General features: G+C 41.0%; 1 protein-coding gene across 1 annotated transcript; it reads left to right on the top strand.

Moving 5' to 3' along the window:
- Positions 1-936: 936 nt before the first annotated feature.
- Positions 937-18,052, top strand: suox (sulfite oxidase). Its single transcript, XM_083888568.1, has 5 exons — positions 937-996; positions 6,539-6,609; positions 7,236-7,398; positions 12,627-12,899; positions 14,710-18,052. Exons 2-5 carry the CDS (start codon positions 6,551-6,553, stop codon positions 15,931-15,933), a joined length of 1,719 nt encoding a protein of 572 aa, XP_083744694.1. The 5' UTR covers positions 937-996; positions 6,539-6,550; the 3' UTR covers positions 15,934-18,052.
- The last annotated feature ends 95 nt before the right edge of the window (positions 18,053-18,147 follow it).

The following is an 18,147-nucleotide window of genomic DNA, read 5'->3' as shown; positions in this document are numbered from 1 at the left end:
GGGGAAAAAGACTCTGTCACATTTTACACAGCAGTAGTCAAACCACACATGGCTCCTTAATACTGTTCTGCCTCTCAAATACATGTCTATATTAGATACTAGATTTTCAGCAATAAAAAATATCAGCTGTGTTGAGAGTGCAATGAAATTATCTGCTTGGAGGCCAGCTATTTTTTGCTTGGGCCCCCCAAAATCTCTGTGAAAAGGTAAATAGAAGAAAATAAGAATTTACCTACATTATACAACCTTTGAGAGGTAAGATGACACAATTCAACACATGTTGAGTGGACAAATGTGAAAAAAAACACTAAATTGCAGCCTTTTCCATTTGGTAATTGTATTATTTCATACTGTTCAGCCCTGGGCCTTACATGCAGCTACACCACCTCTGCTGTCCCTTCATCTCTCTCTCCGAACAGACATTGTGCTGCTGAACAGTGCATACTGTTGGGTATAATATGCTTTATGGTGATGGTTTAATCATTAATGCACTTTGTGCCACCCAGATATTCCTGGAAGGGATCAAAACCTTTTTGCCACAACCTGGCAACCCAACATTTGATTCTTACTTCCTTGCACCACATTTACAGCTTCAGTAAACACGAATGGGATAGTTCACATGAAACCAGTAGAATAGAAAGGGTTGCCTTTATTGTCATTGCACAAGAATATGCCACACATAAAACATTAAAGCATTGCACTAAAATAAATTATTGATGGAAAGTTTTGTCGGTAAATAGTAGTAAGTGTTTGCCACTACTGTTTACATTTGTTGCCAGCTGACGCTACTGTTCTCCTGTGCTTGGATGTTGATGAAGATAAGGTTAATATTTAACCTGAATGCCTGACGGTCAGTAAACGCATCACAGGCACAGACTGTGCTACGTAGGCATCAGCGGCAGCTGCCTCTCGTTGTGTCGGCGTGCGTCGGTCGTGGTGGACAGAAGCGTCTGGGTACAAGCGACTGGGTACAAGCGGGGGACTGTCACAGTTTAAGTGAGTGTAGTGTTTGTCTGCTTTGGTTTAAGAACAGACACTGGTATGAATTTTACTTCGTGTATAAACATATTTGACTGAGTGGCACAAGTTAGCTGGGACCGGCTCGGTGTCAGTGTAAAGCGTGCTAACTTGAGTCTTAGCTAAGTTTAGCCGTGATGATGATGATGGCGCTGATAAAACACTGTGGCTAACGGTCCTTTACGTTTATTCTCTTAAAGCTGAGGGAAAACCAAATGTAACACCGTGTTTACTATTCAGCTTCTGCTACTTCTGTGCTAAAGTCAGTATATACGGAGTACATTTTGAGACTCATTTTCACTGGGTTTCTCGGGAGTTAAATGTGCCATATGTAAGAATTTGGCCATGTTTGTTAACGCTTTTTGTCTGTACTGTTGTTGTTGGTGAGTTCAGTTTGTTATATGAACATTATTCCTGAGTCTCTGTGACATATTAGGAGGATTTTATGGCCAGTTGCTTTAGATTTATTACATAATGCACCTTTAAATATGTGACCACAGAGTTGAGTGTTCAATCAGGACACGCTCACGCCTTAATATGTACACACACACACACACTGCCCTGCCCAGAAACAAATAATCATAAAATAAAGTCACGTTCTGTAATATTTAATTGGGCCGCATTTAGTCAGATTTCCGGTATGTTAGTATTCATAGATGTCCTGAACACAAGCTAGTCAGTCTTGTCCAGAACTTATGGAACGTTTTGTTTTTTGTGCATCTCAAAGTTTAAATTTTTTTTAAAAAATTTTAATTTTAAATTAAAAAATTGCTAATACGAGACTTTTAATTTGAAATGTCTTTAAAGCGTTACAGTGAAAATGTCTGATTTCCAGCAGACTACTAGTCCTGGATGAACACAACTTTATCAGTCTTGTCCAGAACTTATGGAACATGTTGTTTTTATTGCATGAGAATGTTTTTCGAGAAAACTGCATATGTGAGACATTTCATTTGAAATTTCTTTAAAACTGTACTGTAAACATGTCTGGTCTGCAGTACACAAGTAAACACAACTTTATTAGTGTTGTTCGGAACTGACAAATAACTCTCTGTATACAGTTTATCAGAGTCCAGTTATTAGGTCTCTGAAACTTGACAGATGTGAGGATTTTCATTATTTTTCAAATGTTCGCTCAGACAAAGATGCAGTGCTCTCTTCGTTTTATTTTGGAAAAGAGATATCAATATCCTTACAAATCAGATTGGTTCATCACTTTTTATTGTGAAAGCCTTTTACAAGAAGGGCATAGAACCACGGAAAAACGAGTGTCAGATAGCTTGACTGAATTATTTTAGCTTTGATAACAGAAGGCATTCACACCGTCATTATGTCAATATGTTTAACATTTATTTCAATAGTGAATTAGACAGACTAATGTGTTTTTCGGACATCAAGAAAACCAAATTATTGTCTTAGTCCCACTAAAATTTGACTTTTAACATGCATGCCAATAGACTTTGGTCACCAAATACCATGTAGCGTGTTATCTGATATTGCTAACAAGGGCTAGCCTGAGATACATTTACCTTTCTGACTGGAACACAACATATGTCTCTGGGAGGTTAGTGACACTATCAGTGTTATGATGGCAGAAGTTAGGGCTGGGCGATTATGGCAAAAATAATAATCACAATTATTTTGATTGATATTGAAATCACGATTAATAAACACGATTATTGGGGCAGCTGTGGCTTAGTGGTTAGGGCTTCGAGCTCGAGACCGGAAGGTAGCCGGTTCAATCCCCGACCAGTCCGCAGCTGAAGTGCTGTTGAGCAAGGCACCTAACCCCCTCACTGCTCCCCGAGCGCCGCTCACTGGCATGGCAGCTCACTGCGCTGGGTTACATGTTCTACACCTCACTGTGTGCTGTGTGTCTTCACTAACTCACTGCAGAATTGAATTTCCCCTTGCGGGACTTAAAGGGTTCTTAATCTAATCTAATCTTAATCTTAATCTAATCTATTCATTGATTTCAAAACTTGAGTATTTATTGAACCAACAAAACTCAAATTTAAATATAACTTAAAAGAACAGTCAGAAATAAATTAGTAACATGTAAACAAGTAAAATAATAATAGTACATTCAAATAAGGATAGCAATAAAAACAATACATCGCTAATAACACAGGACCAAATCAAAACAAAATGCTCTTCTTTTTCAAAAACAAAACAATGCTATACTCCCTCAGCACATCCTTTGCTTCTTCAGCACAACATTTATCATACAAGGCTGGCAGAGCAACTGATGAAATGTTTACGTGACAGCAACACGTGACGCTTGTCCAAAGTCTTAACATGCGTCTTGAATCCTGGGTTGCTTACGGTACTGATTCTTACATGTCCTTTGTTACCATATTTTTTAATTAACGTCACGGCCTCCACTATCTCTTGATGTCTGTGGGATGTGGTGGGATATTATGGGACAGATTATAAAGAGTGTCCTTAATAGAGGACTGTGTTGCGGTGGCGCTGGCTGACGAGCTTTATCGCGTGGTCATAGACCACTTCATGGCTGAACTTTGAGGGATTGAAATGAAGGTGGTCGTGTTGCATTCAGGAGCAGACATGACAGCGCGAGAAACTTTGCAAACAATTTCTTTGCTCAATGTCCGTCACATTGAAGCCAAAATGTGTCCAGATAACTCATATTTTCCTAAGCCTGTTACCTTTCTGCCATATTTTCAATCGCTCGCTCCTCATATTATTGATACACACAAGTCACACGCTTGCTGCAGCTGCACTTAACACTGGTGCATTCAAGGTGTTTTTATAGCATAGGAATTTACATACACGGCGCGCCGTGCGGCGCATTAATCGATTTTCTTCGATTATTAATGTTTTTATGATCGTGAGAAGCTAGAATCGAGTTTCATCACAGTAATAGATGATAGTCTCTTTACAGCAATGTCATATCTGCCAATATCACAAAATCGGTTATGCTAAAATTTGTTTTGAAAGACTTATTGTCAATATAAAATTGTATGAAATCATATGTTCACTTTTCACCATAGTCAAATTTCTATAATCATTTCCCAAAGCCCATATCGAAGCATTATGTCGATGAAAAGTAGCAAATAATAACATTTAAAAAACTAATTCTGAATGAGAACTTTGGCCACACAGGTCTGCTGTGATTCATTTGTAACACTGGAGATGTTGTTGTTGTACTTTTACTAATGTTGAAAAGATCAAGCCTCAAATGCACAGATCCAGTCAAATTTAATGGATTAAACATTTACACTTTCCACATGTATATCGTAACACTTTTCATGCTTTTCACCTAATTTCCATGCACATTCATAATACACATTATCCTTTTTAATGAATTATTAGCTATTTTTTGTGTGATCATGGGTGAGAAGATGCATCAATGTGCTTTATGAGTGTGTGTGTGTGTGTGTGTGTGTGTGTGTGTGTGTGTGTGTGTGCGTGTGTGTGTGTGTGTGTGTGTGAATGGTAGTGAAAAGCATCAGAAAAAAGCTAATAATTAACATAAATTATAAATGATAATGTTGTGTTAACATTTCTTGTTCCATGGTTTATTTGGAATGTTTGTGTTAATGTGCATACATGATACAACTTTGGACCTTGGATTAGCATGACAGCAGCTTCACAGCTTGTAACTCTTCAGTTAATACTCTAAATATCATTTTTGTTGAATCATTATGTGCTTCAGTTTGTTAACTGGGTGTTGGGCCATGTTTACTTCTGTGGTTGGTGATGAGGCAACAGAAGCTCAGCTCTCCTCTTTTCCTCTGGTCACTCCCCCTCAGCTGGTTGGTCAGGGCAGTAGGAGTAGAGTTGCTTAACTGATCACTTTTAAACAAGATCACATGCTATAGATGAACTGCATTATAATGAATGAAATAGCCCACAGTCACAGTCAGATGTTGTTAAAGGTCTGAACTCTCTCTGACCTTCTGCTCAATCTTCCGTTTTATTCATTGCACATTTTTAATCAGTGATAAATGCAACACATGAAGCTGCTGGAGGTTGAGAGAAACAGTCTGGATGTAAAATAAACATTCGCCCCCAGTTAAAGGCAGGTAAATATTTATTCAATGTTTGCTTTTGGCCATTGATTTACAAGATCAGGGGCCTCATGTACAAAGATGTGTGGATTTCCTACTAAATCTTGGCGTACGCCAAAACCCAGCACGTTACCTTTGTACATCCCAAATCAACGTGGAATTGAGCGCACATGCAGAGGTGCCAAACTCCTCCCTGTCCACGCCCCATTTACATATGCAAATCAATTTAAATAGGCCCTGCGGTTTACCTCTTTGATCAAATAACGCACTGAACAAAGGAAAGTAAATGAATTTCACACAGTCAGAGCAAGAGATTCTAGTGAATGAATGAAAACGCGCAGGAAGATTTTGTTTGGTAGCCTGTCAACAGGGATAAATATGACAAAAAAAGATGTGAGTGGGAGCGTGTGCGTGAGTCTGTAAATGCCGTGGGATCCGAGCAACACACACACACACACACACACACACACACACACACACACACACACACACACACACACAGAGAGGGAGAGAGAGATTATAAAGAAATTGTCAGATCTCAAGGTGGAGGTGAAGCAGAGGGTTTCTGCTCACCGCCGAAGCAAAGTGACCGCAACAGATCATACAATCAGCTGCTCACACATCGCTCATGCGTAAATATGGCAGGATATTAAACACTTTGACTCATGTTTATTTTATTTTTTTTATTTTTTCACTATTAATGAATGCAGAAGTGCGCCACGGCTGACATTTCCAACTTTACGCCCGCTTTCACTGGCATGAATACACAGAAAATAAAGAAAACCAAAAACATGATATTTGAATGCGCACATGCCCAGATGTACATTGCGATGGTTTACATAAGGGAAAGTTAAAATAAACTATTATAAACTATTTACTCACCCAGAAGCCACCCATCACGCACTGTGCCAGCCTCCAGCCTGTTCCCCACCCTGCTGTTAGTAATAATGAATGAGTCATGCGTTGAACCAGACCACCTTACACGATGTTAGCTGCATTTACGCATCACATATGATTTGAACATTGATGGAATGAAAATGTTTCCTATTAACGTTAACAAATTCTGTGAAGGCGCTTTTATAGCAATGTGTGTGCAGTCAATAGCTCCGATTACATGAGGGAAACCGGCTCTCGCTGAAAATTGCGCTTTAATGTTGGCCTGTTTAACAGCATTGTATGGGAGTTTGATGAACCTGGATGACATTCGGATGATTCTGTCCCACACAGCTGACGTGGCTCGGCTCAGGGTTGACTGGTACACTCCTGACCGAAATCGGCTTCTGAGCCAATTATCATCGTTTGCAAGTAAATCCTCGCCTTCCCTAAATACTCGCTCACGTCGGATTGCACCATTTGCAAGGTGTTAATTGTTCATAAGTGTGTCTCTGATGTGCACATCACTCTGATGACTATGCTATGTACCTTTGAAGGATATTTGTCGAACCACTGTGAAATGATCTTGTATGATTTTTTTCTTTTCTTTTCAGAATACCAATGCAATGCTGCTTCTCAGACGCTGCCTCAGCCTGACTCGATTTGGCCCTCTCAACAGTCAAAGGTACAGCACTGCAGCAGCTAGAGCTGCAACGATTCATCAACTCTCATTTTCTCTGGTTTATTTGTCCCATATAACAAAAACAAAATCATTAAAACTGAGTAAGTTTTGTTTGTGGCTAAGACGAGTCATTTGAGAACATCATCATTTTGAGATTTAGGAGATACTGAGCATTTTATGCATCAATTAATTAAAAAAGATAATGGTAATTATCATCATTATATTCTAACTTTTACATATCTATATATATATATAGTCTCAGTGTTAATATCATTTTATATTGTACTCTTGTTAATGGTTATATATATTATTCTTATCTTTACTGTTGCTGCTGTAATGCTGTAAATTTCCCCACTGCGGGATGAATAAAGGACTCTCTTGTCTTATCATTAGTTGCAGCCTAGTAACAGCTTTAATCACAGGTGTATATATGATGTTGAATGTGTAGACATTTATGGATCCCCCTCACTGACAACTCTGCTATGCAGCATATTCATTTTGTGTCATTCAATGCTGCCTCACAAGAGAACTCAAGTGACCCAGTCTTCCCATATTGACCCATACTCACTACCCTATGAGCTTGGTATGTCTTGCATTGAAATTACATTCAAAGCGTTTCCATTTCCCAGGAGTCAGGTTGCACCTGCTGTATGTGCAGCTCATCTCTGGAGCAACAGCAGTAATGACCAGAGATCGTACCAGCGCACCCATGGCCCCAGCTGGAGACATGGCCTGGCCGGACTATTGGCTGGTACAGGGGCTGTGCTGGTATATGGCCTCCACAAGCACAAGGTAAGACACTTATTAGATCTGAAAAAAAGAGACGTTGCTTATTATAGTTTTATTAGGTTAATAAAAGGTTGTTTTGGATGGAACAGAGGGTGCTTTCAATGGCGCAGCGCAGCCTTGCGAGTCAGCCATATTCACACAAGAAGCCGTGGCGTGCCCGGTGGAAGGGCTCAGATCGATTAGAGTGACAGCGATCAGCTCCTGTGACCACGGCGCTTACGTTCCGCGGCCGTGAATCGCCCGGGGGAAATTGGGGTTTAGTCCGGTTCCGGTGCTGACTGTCTTCGTGGTCTATTTTGGTTTGTTGAGAACTATGCATATGTTAAAGCAAACCGTACCCATGTCTGTTTGCTGCATTGTAGCATTTTTCTGACTGGTGCGGACCAAAGCAATCAAACTATAGGTGTGAAAGCACCCTAAGAAGCAAAGTCAAACAAAAACTCTTTTAAACTGCACTGAACAAAAATATATACGTTGTATATAACAGTGTTAAATATATAAATATAACAGTTTTGTTTTTGCTCTAATTTTTTATAAGCTGAACTCCAAGATATAAAACATTATACACACAATAGAACCATTTCTCTCAAATATCGTTCACAAATCTGTCTAAATCTGTGTTAGTGAGCACTTCTCCTTTGCAGAGATGATCCATCCTATCTCACGTGGGGCATATCAAGATGCTGATTAGACGGCATGAATATTGCACTGGTGTGCCTTAGGCTGGCCACAATAAAAGGCCACCCTAAAATGTTCAGTTTTATCGCACAGCACAATGCCACAGATGTTGCAAGTTTTGAGAGAGCGTGCAATTGGCATGCTGACTGCAGGAACGTCCACCAGAGCTGTTGCCCGTGAATTGAATGTTCATTTCTCCTCTATAAGCCATCTCCAAAGGCATTTCAGACAATTTGGCAGTACATCCTACCGGCCTCACAACCACAGACCACATGTAACCACACCAGCCCAGGACCTTCCACATCCAGCATGTTCACCTTCAGGATCATCTGAGACCAGCCACCCGGACAGCTGCTGCAACAATGGGTTTGCATAACCAAAGAATTTCTGCACAGCCAGAAACCGTCTCAGGGAAGCTCATCTGCATGCTCGTCATCCTCATCTGGGTCTTGACTTGACTGCGGTTTGTCATTGTAATCGACTTCAATGAGCAAATGCTCATATTCAATGGCATCTGGCACTTTGGAGAGGTGTTCTCTTCACAGATGAATGCCGGTTTTCACTGTTCAGAGTGTGTGGCATCGTTGGGGGGGATCGGTTTGCTGATGGCAATGTTGTGGATCGAGCGGCCCATGGTGGCGGTGGGGCGTATGTTATGGACAACGAACACAGGTGCATTTTATTGATGGCATTTTGAATGCACAGAGATACAGTGACGAGATCCTGAGGTCCATTGTGCACGACCCTCACCTCATGTTGCAGCATGACAATACACGGCCCCATGTTGCAGGGATCTGTACACAATTCCTGGAAGGTGAAAACATCCCAGTTCCTTCATGGCCAGCATACTCACCAGACATGTCACCCATTGGGCATGTTTGGGATGCTCTTGATCGGCGTATACAACAGCATATTCCAGATCCGGCCAACATTCCACAGGCCACAATCAACAACCAGATTAGGGCTGAACGATATATCGTTATCGTATCGATATCGAGATATGAACATTCAAGATATTAATATCGAAAAAGCGACGATATAAACGATATAGATTTTCCCCCGCGCTCGCCCTGCATGTACAGCTCCGGCAGTCGAAATAAACATCTTTTTTACGATTGCCCTTGAATGCACCACTACGGCCAGCCAATCACAAACCTTATTTCATGCTTGCTGTGGATCGACAGCTGAAGCAAACCAATGACAAACATAGGAGGGCGGGAGGGAGACGGAGCCTGAGACGCACATTCACACAGACGACATACAGTGGGAAAATCAAAAAAAAGAAAGAAAAGTGACATGAGTGCGGAAGATAATGAGGCCGGTGGCGATTTTGTGCCAAAACATAAATCATCGATCATTTCACCACAACCACGGACCTGTGGTCAAGCCGGACAACCGAACTTTACATCAGTTTAACGATCCATTTTATTACAACAAACTCCGAACTCAAGACCCGCTGTCTGCAGACGTCCTTCTTCCCCGGGGAGCATACAGGTGATAATATAGCGCAGGAGACGAGAGGTGCGTTAGCTGCTAACGGTTAGCAGACTGGGACTTGAAGGACGACCAAGAGGTTTGCGCGATGACTGATAACGCATCGAACATTAAAGCGGAGCTGCAGTAAAACATGTGATGATGATGAGAAATTATTTTTTATTTATTCTTTGGTAACTTTATGTTAATGTTGATGACTGGCAGTGAGTTCTCATCAATAAAACTGCACTTTCCATGTGGAAAGTTTCCACAGTCTTTTGTATAATGTTTTTATTTTTCTGAAAAATGCTTGGTTTTCACCGAACCTGTAGTCATATTATCTGGCATGAATATCAAGATATGAAATTTTGTCCATATCGTTCAGCCCTAAACCAGATCAACACTATGTGAAGGAGATGTGTTGCACTGCATGAGGCAAATGGTGGTCACACCTGGTTTGTAAAGCAAAACTGAACAGTTTAGGGTGGCCTTTTATTGTGGTCAGCCTAAGGCACACCTGTGCAATATTCATGCTGTCTAATCAGCATCTTGATATGCCACACCTGTGAGGTGGGATGGATTATCTCAGCAAAGGAAAAGTGATCACTAACACAGATTTAGACAGATTTGTGAACAATATTTGAGAGAAATGGTTATTTTGTGTATATAGAAAATGTTTTATATCTTTGAGTTCAGCTCATGAAAAATGAGAGTAAAAACAAAAGTGTTAAGTTTATATTTTTGTTCAGTGTATTCTAGCAGAACTTTGGAAGTCTGGTTGCTTTTTTGCCTTTTTCTCGATGGAGTTCCCCCTAAAATTTCGGAGCAGATATTTTTACGACACAACCGTAACATCCATCCACTCTCCAACCCCAGATTTCCACTGGACGCGGAACGACAGGCTATATGACCTGCGTATTGTGTTTTATTTTGAAAGGGGGCCGGAAATGTTTGATTCTGTGTCGGACTTCCTGTCTTGTGCGATCTGCTTCGTTGAAACGATAGGAATCAGTTCTATTTTTTCCGTTGCCGCTGCTGAACCTCGTAAATTTCAACGAAGCAGATCGCACAAGACAGGAAGTCCGACGCAGAATCAAAGTAAAACATTTCCGCCCCCCTTTCAAAATAAAACACAATACGCAGGTCATATAGCCTGTCACAACTTCACATCAACATTACGTCGTCACCGGTGCTGCCAGGTAAACAGTCAATTAATCAGAGCTTCTCGGAGAGTCATAATGTACGACGAGAGACTGATTGTTGAAGTGGAGAAACATAAAATCATTTATGACACCAGATCAACAGTTCTTCCACGTCGGAGAATGAAAAGAAGCTGTGTTGTTGTTTCCTTCATACACACAGTCTATCGCTGGATCTCGCGAACTCGCGTCCGTTCGAGATTATCGCGTGATCTTCCGTGAATACCGCCGGCTCCCAAGGCTCTGCGCCGCTGCCGTAACACGCCCGGTGGGGATTGCCGCCGGGCAGAGGACGAAGCAGAACCGCGCCGCTGCCGTTCCGCGGCCGTTCCGCGTCCAGTGGAAATCCGGGGTAACACGTGTCAAACTCAAGGCCCGGGGGCCAGATGTGGCCCGCCACGTCATTTTATGTGGCCCAAGAGTGATTAATTGGTCTTAAAAATCTTTGTTAAAATAGATCTATGCTGCTTTAAGCCGTGTGTTGACCATAAACTACATTTCCCACAATGCATGGCGATTGCTTTAACTGTAAAGTGACGGCATCCCGCCACTAGATCGCAGTGTGTCATTGCGTATGCATCATGCGATGAGTGAAATTGAGATTGAGACTGTGAACGCAGCAGAATGTGTTCACAAAAGCCACAACCAAAAACGAAGTGGCAGAGAAAGCTAGCTTTATAGTGTTTTTTTTATTGCTGAAGAAATCACCCCTACTTCAAAGTCTTTTTCTGAGGGTGCGTTTCTAAAGCAGTGCATGCTGAAGGTGTGTGAGCAGGTCTGACCCGACCAGATACAGACTCTTAAAACTGTTAGTTTGTTGAACTATGGTGTTTGTTGAAACACCATCGCGGACCAGGTTACATCTATAATGCATACTATTTGTAACCCGAATAGGTAATAAATACAGAAAGTTATTTAGCAATATGTTACGGAGTAGTTACCTTTATTTTACATTTGGTTTACATTTAGTTACATTTATTCTGTATGACCGTTACATCTGGCTCTTTGAGGGTAATCATTATGCTGATGTGGCCCTCAGTGAAAATGAGTTTTACAGCGTTGATAATAAAGTGTTATAGTCTAACACTTCATCATCATCAACTCACCATTCATTTTACCACTAACAGACAGTAAGGGAAGTGGAGACAGCCCCCAGTCTCCCCGCAACAAGCCTTTTAACCATCACAATGACTCGTAGCTGTTAAATTAGCATAGATCTGCTTTAAAATGTCTTCACTGTAGTGACATGGTCATGTTAAACCATTTGAAAACAAACCTGTACTGACACGTTTCAGCCTCAAGCCTCCATCAGGGTGTCATTTCTTGCCTAGGAGTTTTTTTTTGAATTTGTTCACAAATTCGTGTGTGGTGCTAAAAGTAAAATGTAACATAAATTGATATCATTAAAGCTGCACTGGAAAAAGATTAGTTCAATCAGTTAGATTGTTGAGTTTTATCTGCAGAGCATTTATTAATTTGTATTGCGCTCTTCATTAGATAAGCACTGACAGATGCACTCATTGTCTACGTGACAGTTGACCTGAGGCAAACTCTGAAACTCTGTGCTGATATTGACATTTCTCTTTTAGGCTCTGTCCTTTACTGGAAAGCAGCAAGTTGTTTACACCAGAAATGACCTGTGTGTAAAGTAGATGTAGTAGAACAGCCAGTCACAGCGCACACTCTTGTTCTGACCTGCGCATTAATTAATCAAACCCCCCTCCGAGTGGTGATGTAAACAGTGGCCAGAGGACTTGCAGGAATGTCATGGTCTCTTAGGTCACTTTATTTGCAATACATTGAAAGGTTACAATGGTAGTTTGGAACCCCCAAAAGATAATTTTATTGACCCTCAGAGTTTGTGTATTCTCTCTCTTATAGGCCGAGCAGGCAGACACCAACAAATTGCAGGCGATTGAGCCGACCTCCTCTCATCCCATCTTCAGCCAGGAAGAAGTCACAAAACACCGCTCTCTCGAGGATGGCGTGTGGGTCACTTACAAAGGTAGCGTCTATGACATCACTGAGTTTGTGGCCATGCATCCTGGTGGGAATAAAATCCTGCTGGCAGCAGGTGGGCCTCTGGAACCCTTTTGGGCACTGTATGCTGTACACAACCAGGAACATGTGCTGGAAATCCTCTCAGAGTATAAGGTAAGCACACTTTTGGTTTCTGTTGATGTGTTATCTAAATGACTGTACCTCCACTGAGCATTATCATCGAAAAAATTAAAAGATCCTCTTAAAGATGGTTAATTCCATACTAGAGCTGAAACAATTAATCTATTATATATACTAAATGAATCGTCAACTGTTTCGATTAATCGGTTTGAAGCTTTTTCATGATTAAAACAATTTCTGATGGTTTTAGCTTCTTAACCAAACAATTAATCAAGAAAATAATCAACAGATTAATCGATTACGAAAATAATCGTTTGTTGCAGCTCTATTCCATATATACCGCTGTTCCTTTAAATAGTGTGAGTTCGGTGTTGCATCATGACAACTCTCAGAAACACTTGAGAAGCTGGTGAACCTGTCCATCCACAGCATCATGTGCCACATACCATAAAGCATGAAGTACCACCCACTTTAAACTGAACACTGATTTAACTTTGACCTGCTTGTTCATAAGTTATAACTAAGATAATTAAACTCATCACTTCTTTTTACAACGGGTCTAATCATCTGACTGCTCATGCCACTTTACTTTATTGTTAGTGATAAGAATGAGATTACCTACAGAATGGGATAACCCTCTAACTTTATTAGTTTTAGGAGAAGTGACTTATATTTTGTCCTGGTTTGATCATGTGATCTGTTTTGTCTGTCTGTTGCTTTTGTCTCATGGTTTGATTCTTGAGCTCCTTCTCTCTCCTCCTTGGTTCTATTCTTATAAAAACATCTTATTTTGCAGATGATTGTCAAATTTGCGTACCCTTAAAATGGAAAGATGCTACTCTGTTGGTACATTATCAGAGTGTCTTTAACCAACATCAAAATGTGGGTGGAATTACATTTTACACTGCTAATGGCAAAAAAGATCTTCCTCCTCTGGAATGGTGGGCACCTTTTATAAAACCTAGTTACAAACTTGCCTGTGACCTCCAACCATACCACCTATTTTAAATCTCAGAATGCACATTTTCACCTTCATTCGTGTGACATTTATTTTGCTTATTGGTGTGTTTTTGCTTTTTACACTTACCTTTTCTATTGCCTTTTATTATATTTAACATATTTTGGTGAACAGTTTGTTTTTGAAAGTGCTTTCTAAATAAATTTGGACTGGACTGAAGACAAGAATGCACAGGTTTACTGCACATTGAATGCTTAGGAAAAACTAACAGCTGTAGATTCAGCACTGGGACACTCCAAAGTGGCCGCTGTGAAAAATTATGCATGATTTATTTTAGTTATTCATTAGCACAAAAAGTATGTTATGGCATTATACATTACTGTGCAAAAGTCACAGACCACCATTAGATGATTTGATTTTTGCAATGCTATATTGAGCATATGGTGTAATTATTTCTCCCTTACTGTGTTGGAATACATCCAGAATTTTTACGTTCGTAGTTTCAAAATTACAAAAGAATAAAAGAATCAATTCTCATTCTGCTGGTTAAAGTGTTAAGTTTTTAGTGTGACCTGCCCTTACATTTGAACATAGCACGACCCCTGCAGTGGAACCCTAAGTAACCTACGCAGAGCACTTTACGCAGGAGTATAAATTGTTACTGTGTTTTTGTCCGACTATTTCATGTCAACATAAGTCACGTATGAAAGACCAACCTTCACTAACATCATTCCAAAACTAATTCTAGCGCTCACAAAATTTGGCGGCTATAAACAAAACAAAGCTGGTGGAGCACAGTTCTGTTCATAGACTTCTTTATTTTGCAGTAAGGATGTGATTGCATAGCATTGATGTAGTGTTGTTTGTGTCTTTGGTTAATATTAGGTTGGTGAGTTGAGTGCAGAAGACCAGAAGAAGCAGCAGGCTGTTAAATCATCTGACCCGTACTCCTCTGATCCAGAGCGTCACCCAGTCCTGCGCATTAACAACCTCAAGCCCTTCAATGCCGAGCCACCTGCTGAAATCCTCACTGACAACTACATCACCCCCTCTGCTTTCTTCTTCAAAAGAAACCACTTGCCTGTTCCTCAGATTGACACGGCTTCTTACCAGCTCTGTGTGGAGGGACTTCCTGGAGGAGCACTGACGCTCTCTTTAGAAGAATTAAAGGCTAAATTCCTGAAACATACCATCACCGCCACACTGCAGTGTGCAGGTAACCGCCGAGCAGAGATGAACAAGGTCAAATTGGTGAAAGGACTGAACTGGGGCATTGCTGCGATCAGTAACGCCACCTGGAGCGGTGCTAAACTCAGGGATGTGCTGCTGGCAGCTGGCTATGGGCCAGACGTGGACAAGTGGGCTCATCATGTTCAGTTTGAAGGCCTGGACAAAGATGTGACCGGTACTACGTATGGTGCTTCCATTCCTCTAAACAAGGCAGTCAGTGAAGAAGGTGATGTGCTACTGGCTTATGAAATGAATGGTGAGGAGCTTCCTGCAGACCACGGCTTCCCTGTCCGTGTTGTGGTACCAGGCACGGTGGGTGCACGTAATGTTAAATGGTTGGGGAAGATAGTTGTGAGTGCTGAGGAAAGCAGCAGCCACTGGCAGCAGAACGACTACAAGGGTTTCTCCCCCGGGACAGACTGGGATACTGTTGACTTCAAGTCTGCTCCAGCCATTCAAGAGCTGCCCATCCAGTCAGCGATCACCACACCGGCTGACGGTGCTGTGGTCGATCGCGCAGAAGAAGAGGTGACTGTTCAGGGCTATGCCTGGAGTGGCGGAGGCAGAGCGGTGGTACGTGTAGATGTTTCTGTAGATGGAGGTAAAACATGGCAGGCTGCTCAACTTAAGATTAGTGACAAGGGGCAAGGACACGAGCCTTCAACTCCGCTAGGTCGAGCCTGGGCCTGGAAGCTGTGGGAGGTGACGGTGCCAATTCCTCCTGAAGCTCAGGAACTGGAAATAATTTGCAAGGCAGTGGACAACAGCTACAACGTGCAGCCAGACACAGTGGCTCCCATCTGGAACCTGAGGGGCGTCCTGAGTAACGCCTGGCACAGAGTGAAGGTGAAGGTTAGAGAGGACGAAGATGAGGAATAGACTTGATGGTTTAATCCAACTCTGAGATGCAGATTTCAGACCTGGTATGGACATCCATCATCGGTGATCTGCTTACAAATGGACAACATTAAGTCTTAAACTGCTCACACCTGGCATTAAAATGCTTCCTGGATCAATGTGAGAATGGTTCAGGCTTCAACTGCACTGTGATTAAATACACAGCAGTGTATCATGTAGTAGGGCTTCACATGCACCTCTTTGATCATTCATATCAATGTGCCACTAATGGTTAGCACTCAAGTGAGCATCAAATGCTGCAAATTAATCCACAAAAGACAAAAATGAATAATCTACCATTTATTTATTTAGTTTTATTGGGCCATTAATAAGTCTGACAGTACAAATGTTTCTGTTTTTAATGTTTTTGAGTTTTTGTGCGTCGGCGTGTGTAAATGGTTTGTATTATTATATCGTTTTTCTATTCTCAGAGCTGCTTTACACGTTAGCTTTGCCATTCACCCCTTCATTCAGCACATCTGCAGACATCTTTCAGACCCGTTCACGCGCTGCCAGCACAGCTGTCAGACCAGCAGAGCCAGGAGTCTAATCCACAATCTTCAAGTTAAAAGACAATAAGAGAAAAGAGTTGGATGAGTGGATTGGGTCACAGCCCTACTCACACTGCTGTAACATGAAATAAGTTTTTAGCTGATGATGATATTAATATAATATTCCTATTTTTAATACTGTATTTTGAGATGGGTAAAAAAAAGTCTTCACTGTGAAACTGTAAAGGATCATTAGCTCAGGAGGCAGACTGGTTCATGCATGCTTCGGCATGCGGCTACATGTGGAACCAAAATCACCTCTGAACGCTGTTTGTGACTGAATGTGAAGAAGCATTCAGGTCCGATCCAAGCGTTCAGAACTGTATTAACGTAAATGATTGGCTCATTCAGGATGGATGTTAATTCCAGCACTGCACAACGGGGTCAGAGAGTGCACAATGTTTTAACTCTGTCACTTCGGCTCAACAAGAAAATGAAGAATGATTTTTTTGAGCCAGTCTTCAGATATTTATGCAGTCATGTTAACCTGTGAGGCTTGAACAAAACGCTAAAGGCTGTAAATGACTTCACCAGAAGACAACTTTTGACTCACCTACATTTAAAGTTTTGTAGAAAACTTTAATTTTGCTTTAAAGTGCACAGTATGTCCTTTGTGCCACCAAGGGTCTCTCAATGAAAACAATAACAATAGAACTAGTTTGAAGTCCTAAAAAAGCAGTGGTTGAATGTGTCAGGAACAGCTTCTCCACCAGAACGCACAGTAAATGACAGGGATTAATTGTGATCCATTTGAAATATGGATTTAAACATTTTGGCCGTAAGACTACAACTCAACAAAATATATCACATTAGTCGTGTAGTTGTTCGATATTTAATGGCATGAAATGTAATGAAACTGCCAAGTTTGTTGTCATGTTATCACTTAATGAAGGTTTGTTGTTATGGCTGGAATCCTCTAAGATCTAGCTGAGATTTTTGCTCTTTGCAAAAGTCTCCACAGTTTTGACGACGGTGATGTGTCTAGAGCAGGCTTTTAGTGTTTGGTGTCAGCTTTATGAAAAAGGCAAACAGCACAAATACTGGCCAATCAGATCGCTGGGAAAACCAGAGTCATCATTCCTGCAGAAATGAGTTTACAGTAAAGTGAGCAGATATTTTTTATAGTGGAACAGTTTTACTGTTTCACTCTTTCCATGTGTCCACACTCACACACACTTTAAATATGGAGCTTCTGACAAAGGGAGGAAGAGTTTATTGCAATAAATCCATGTATCATTACTGTGATAGTTTCATTTTTATTAGATAAAGAAGGAGAATGATGCCGTCTAAGGCTCACTGAGGTGGTCACTGCAGTTTTTGACCTGAAATCGAATCAATCAACTTTCATCAAAAAAAATCTCCATAAAAGTTTGTTCGACATAAAATTATAAATCATAAAATTGCTCAATTGTAAACTCGGACGTATTTTTATAACTAGAATTAATCTGTTTCTTTTCAAGAGCTGTTCATAATCTTCATGTTCTACCTTGTTATGCCTTTCAATCGTCACGGTTGCCAAATTTTCTTTTTTCTTTGCAGGAATCAGTGTTTGCTCTCACTTTCTATCAAGAGATTTACTCATGCTTCTGTTTATGTTGCTTTTAATAAACATGGCCTTGTCTTTTTTCATCACTTTGGATTCTGG

Source organism: Microchirus variegatus, assembly GCF_963457635.1.
Source record: "Microchirus variegatus genome assembly, chromosome: 4".
Lineage (NCBI taxonomy): Eukaryota > Metazoa > Chordata > Actinopteri > Pleuronectiformes > Soleidae > Microchirus > Microchirus variegatus.
Note: the sequence above shows the minus strand (reverse complement) of the source record. Positions and strands in the feature narration are given on the sequence as shown.

Coding starts and splice junctions, on each gene's coding strand:
- suox (XM_083888568.1), top strand. CDS start 6,551: ATGCTGCTTCTCAGACGCTGCCTCAGCCTGACTCGATTTGGCCCTCTC. Junction 6,610..7,235: donor GGCCCTCTCAACAGTCAAAG/GTACAGCACTGC, acceptor TCCATTTCCCAG/GAGTCAGGTTGCACCTGCTG. Junction 7,399..12,626: donor ATGGCCTCCACAAGCACAAG/GTAAGACACTTA, acceptor TCTCTCTTATAG/GCCGAGCAGGCAGACACCAA.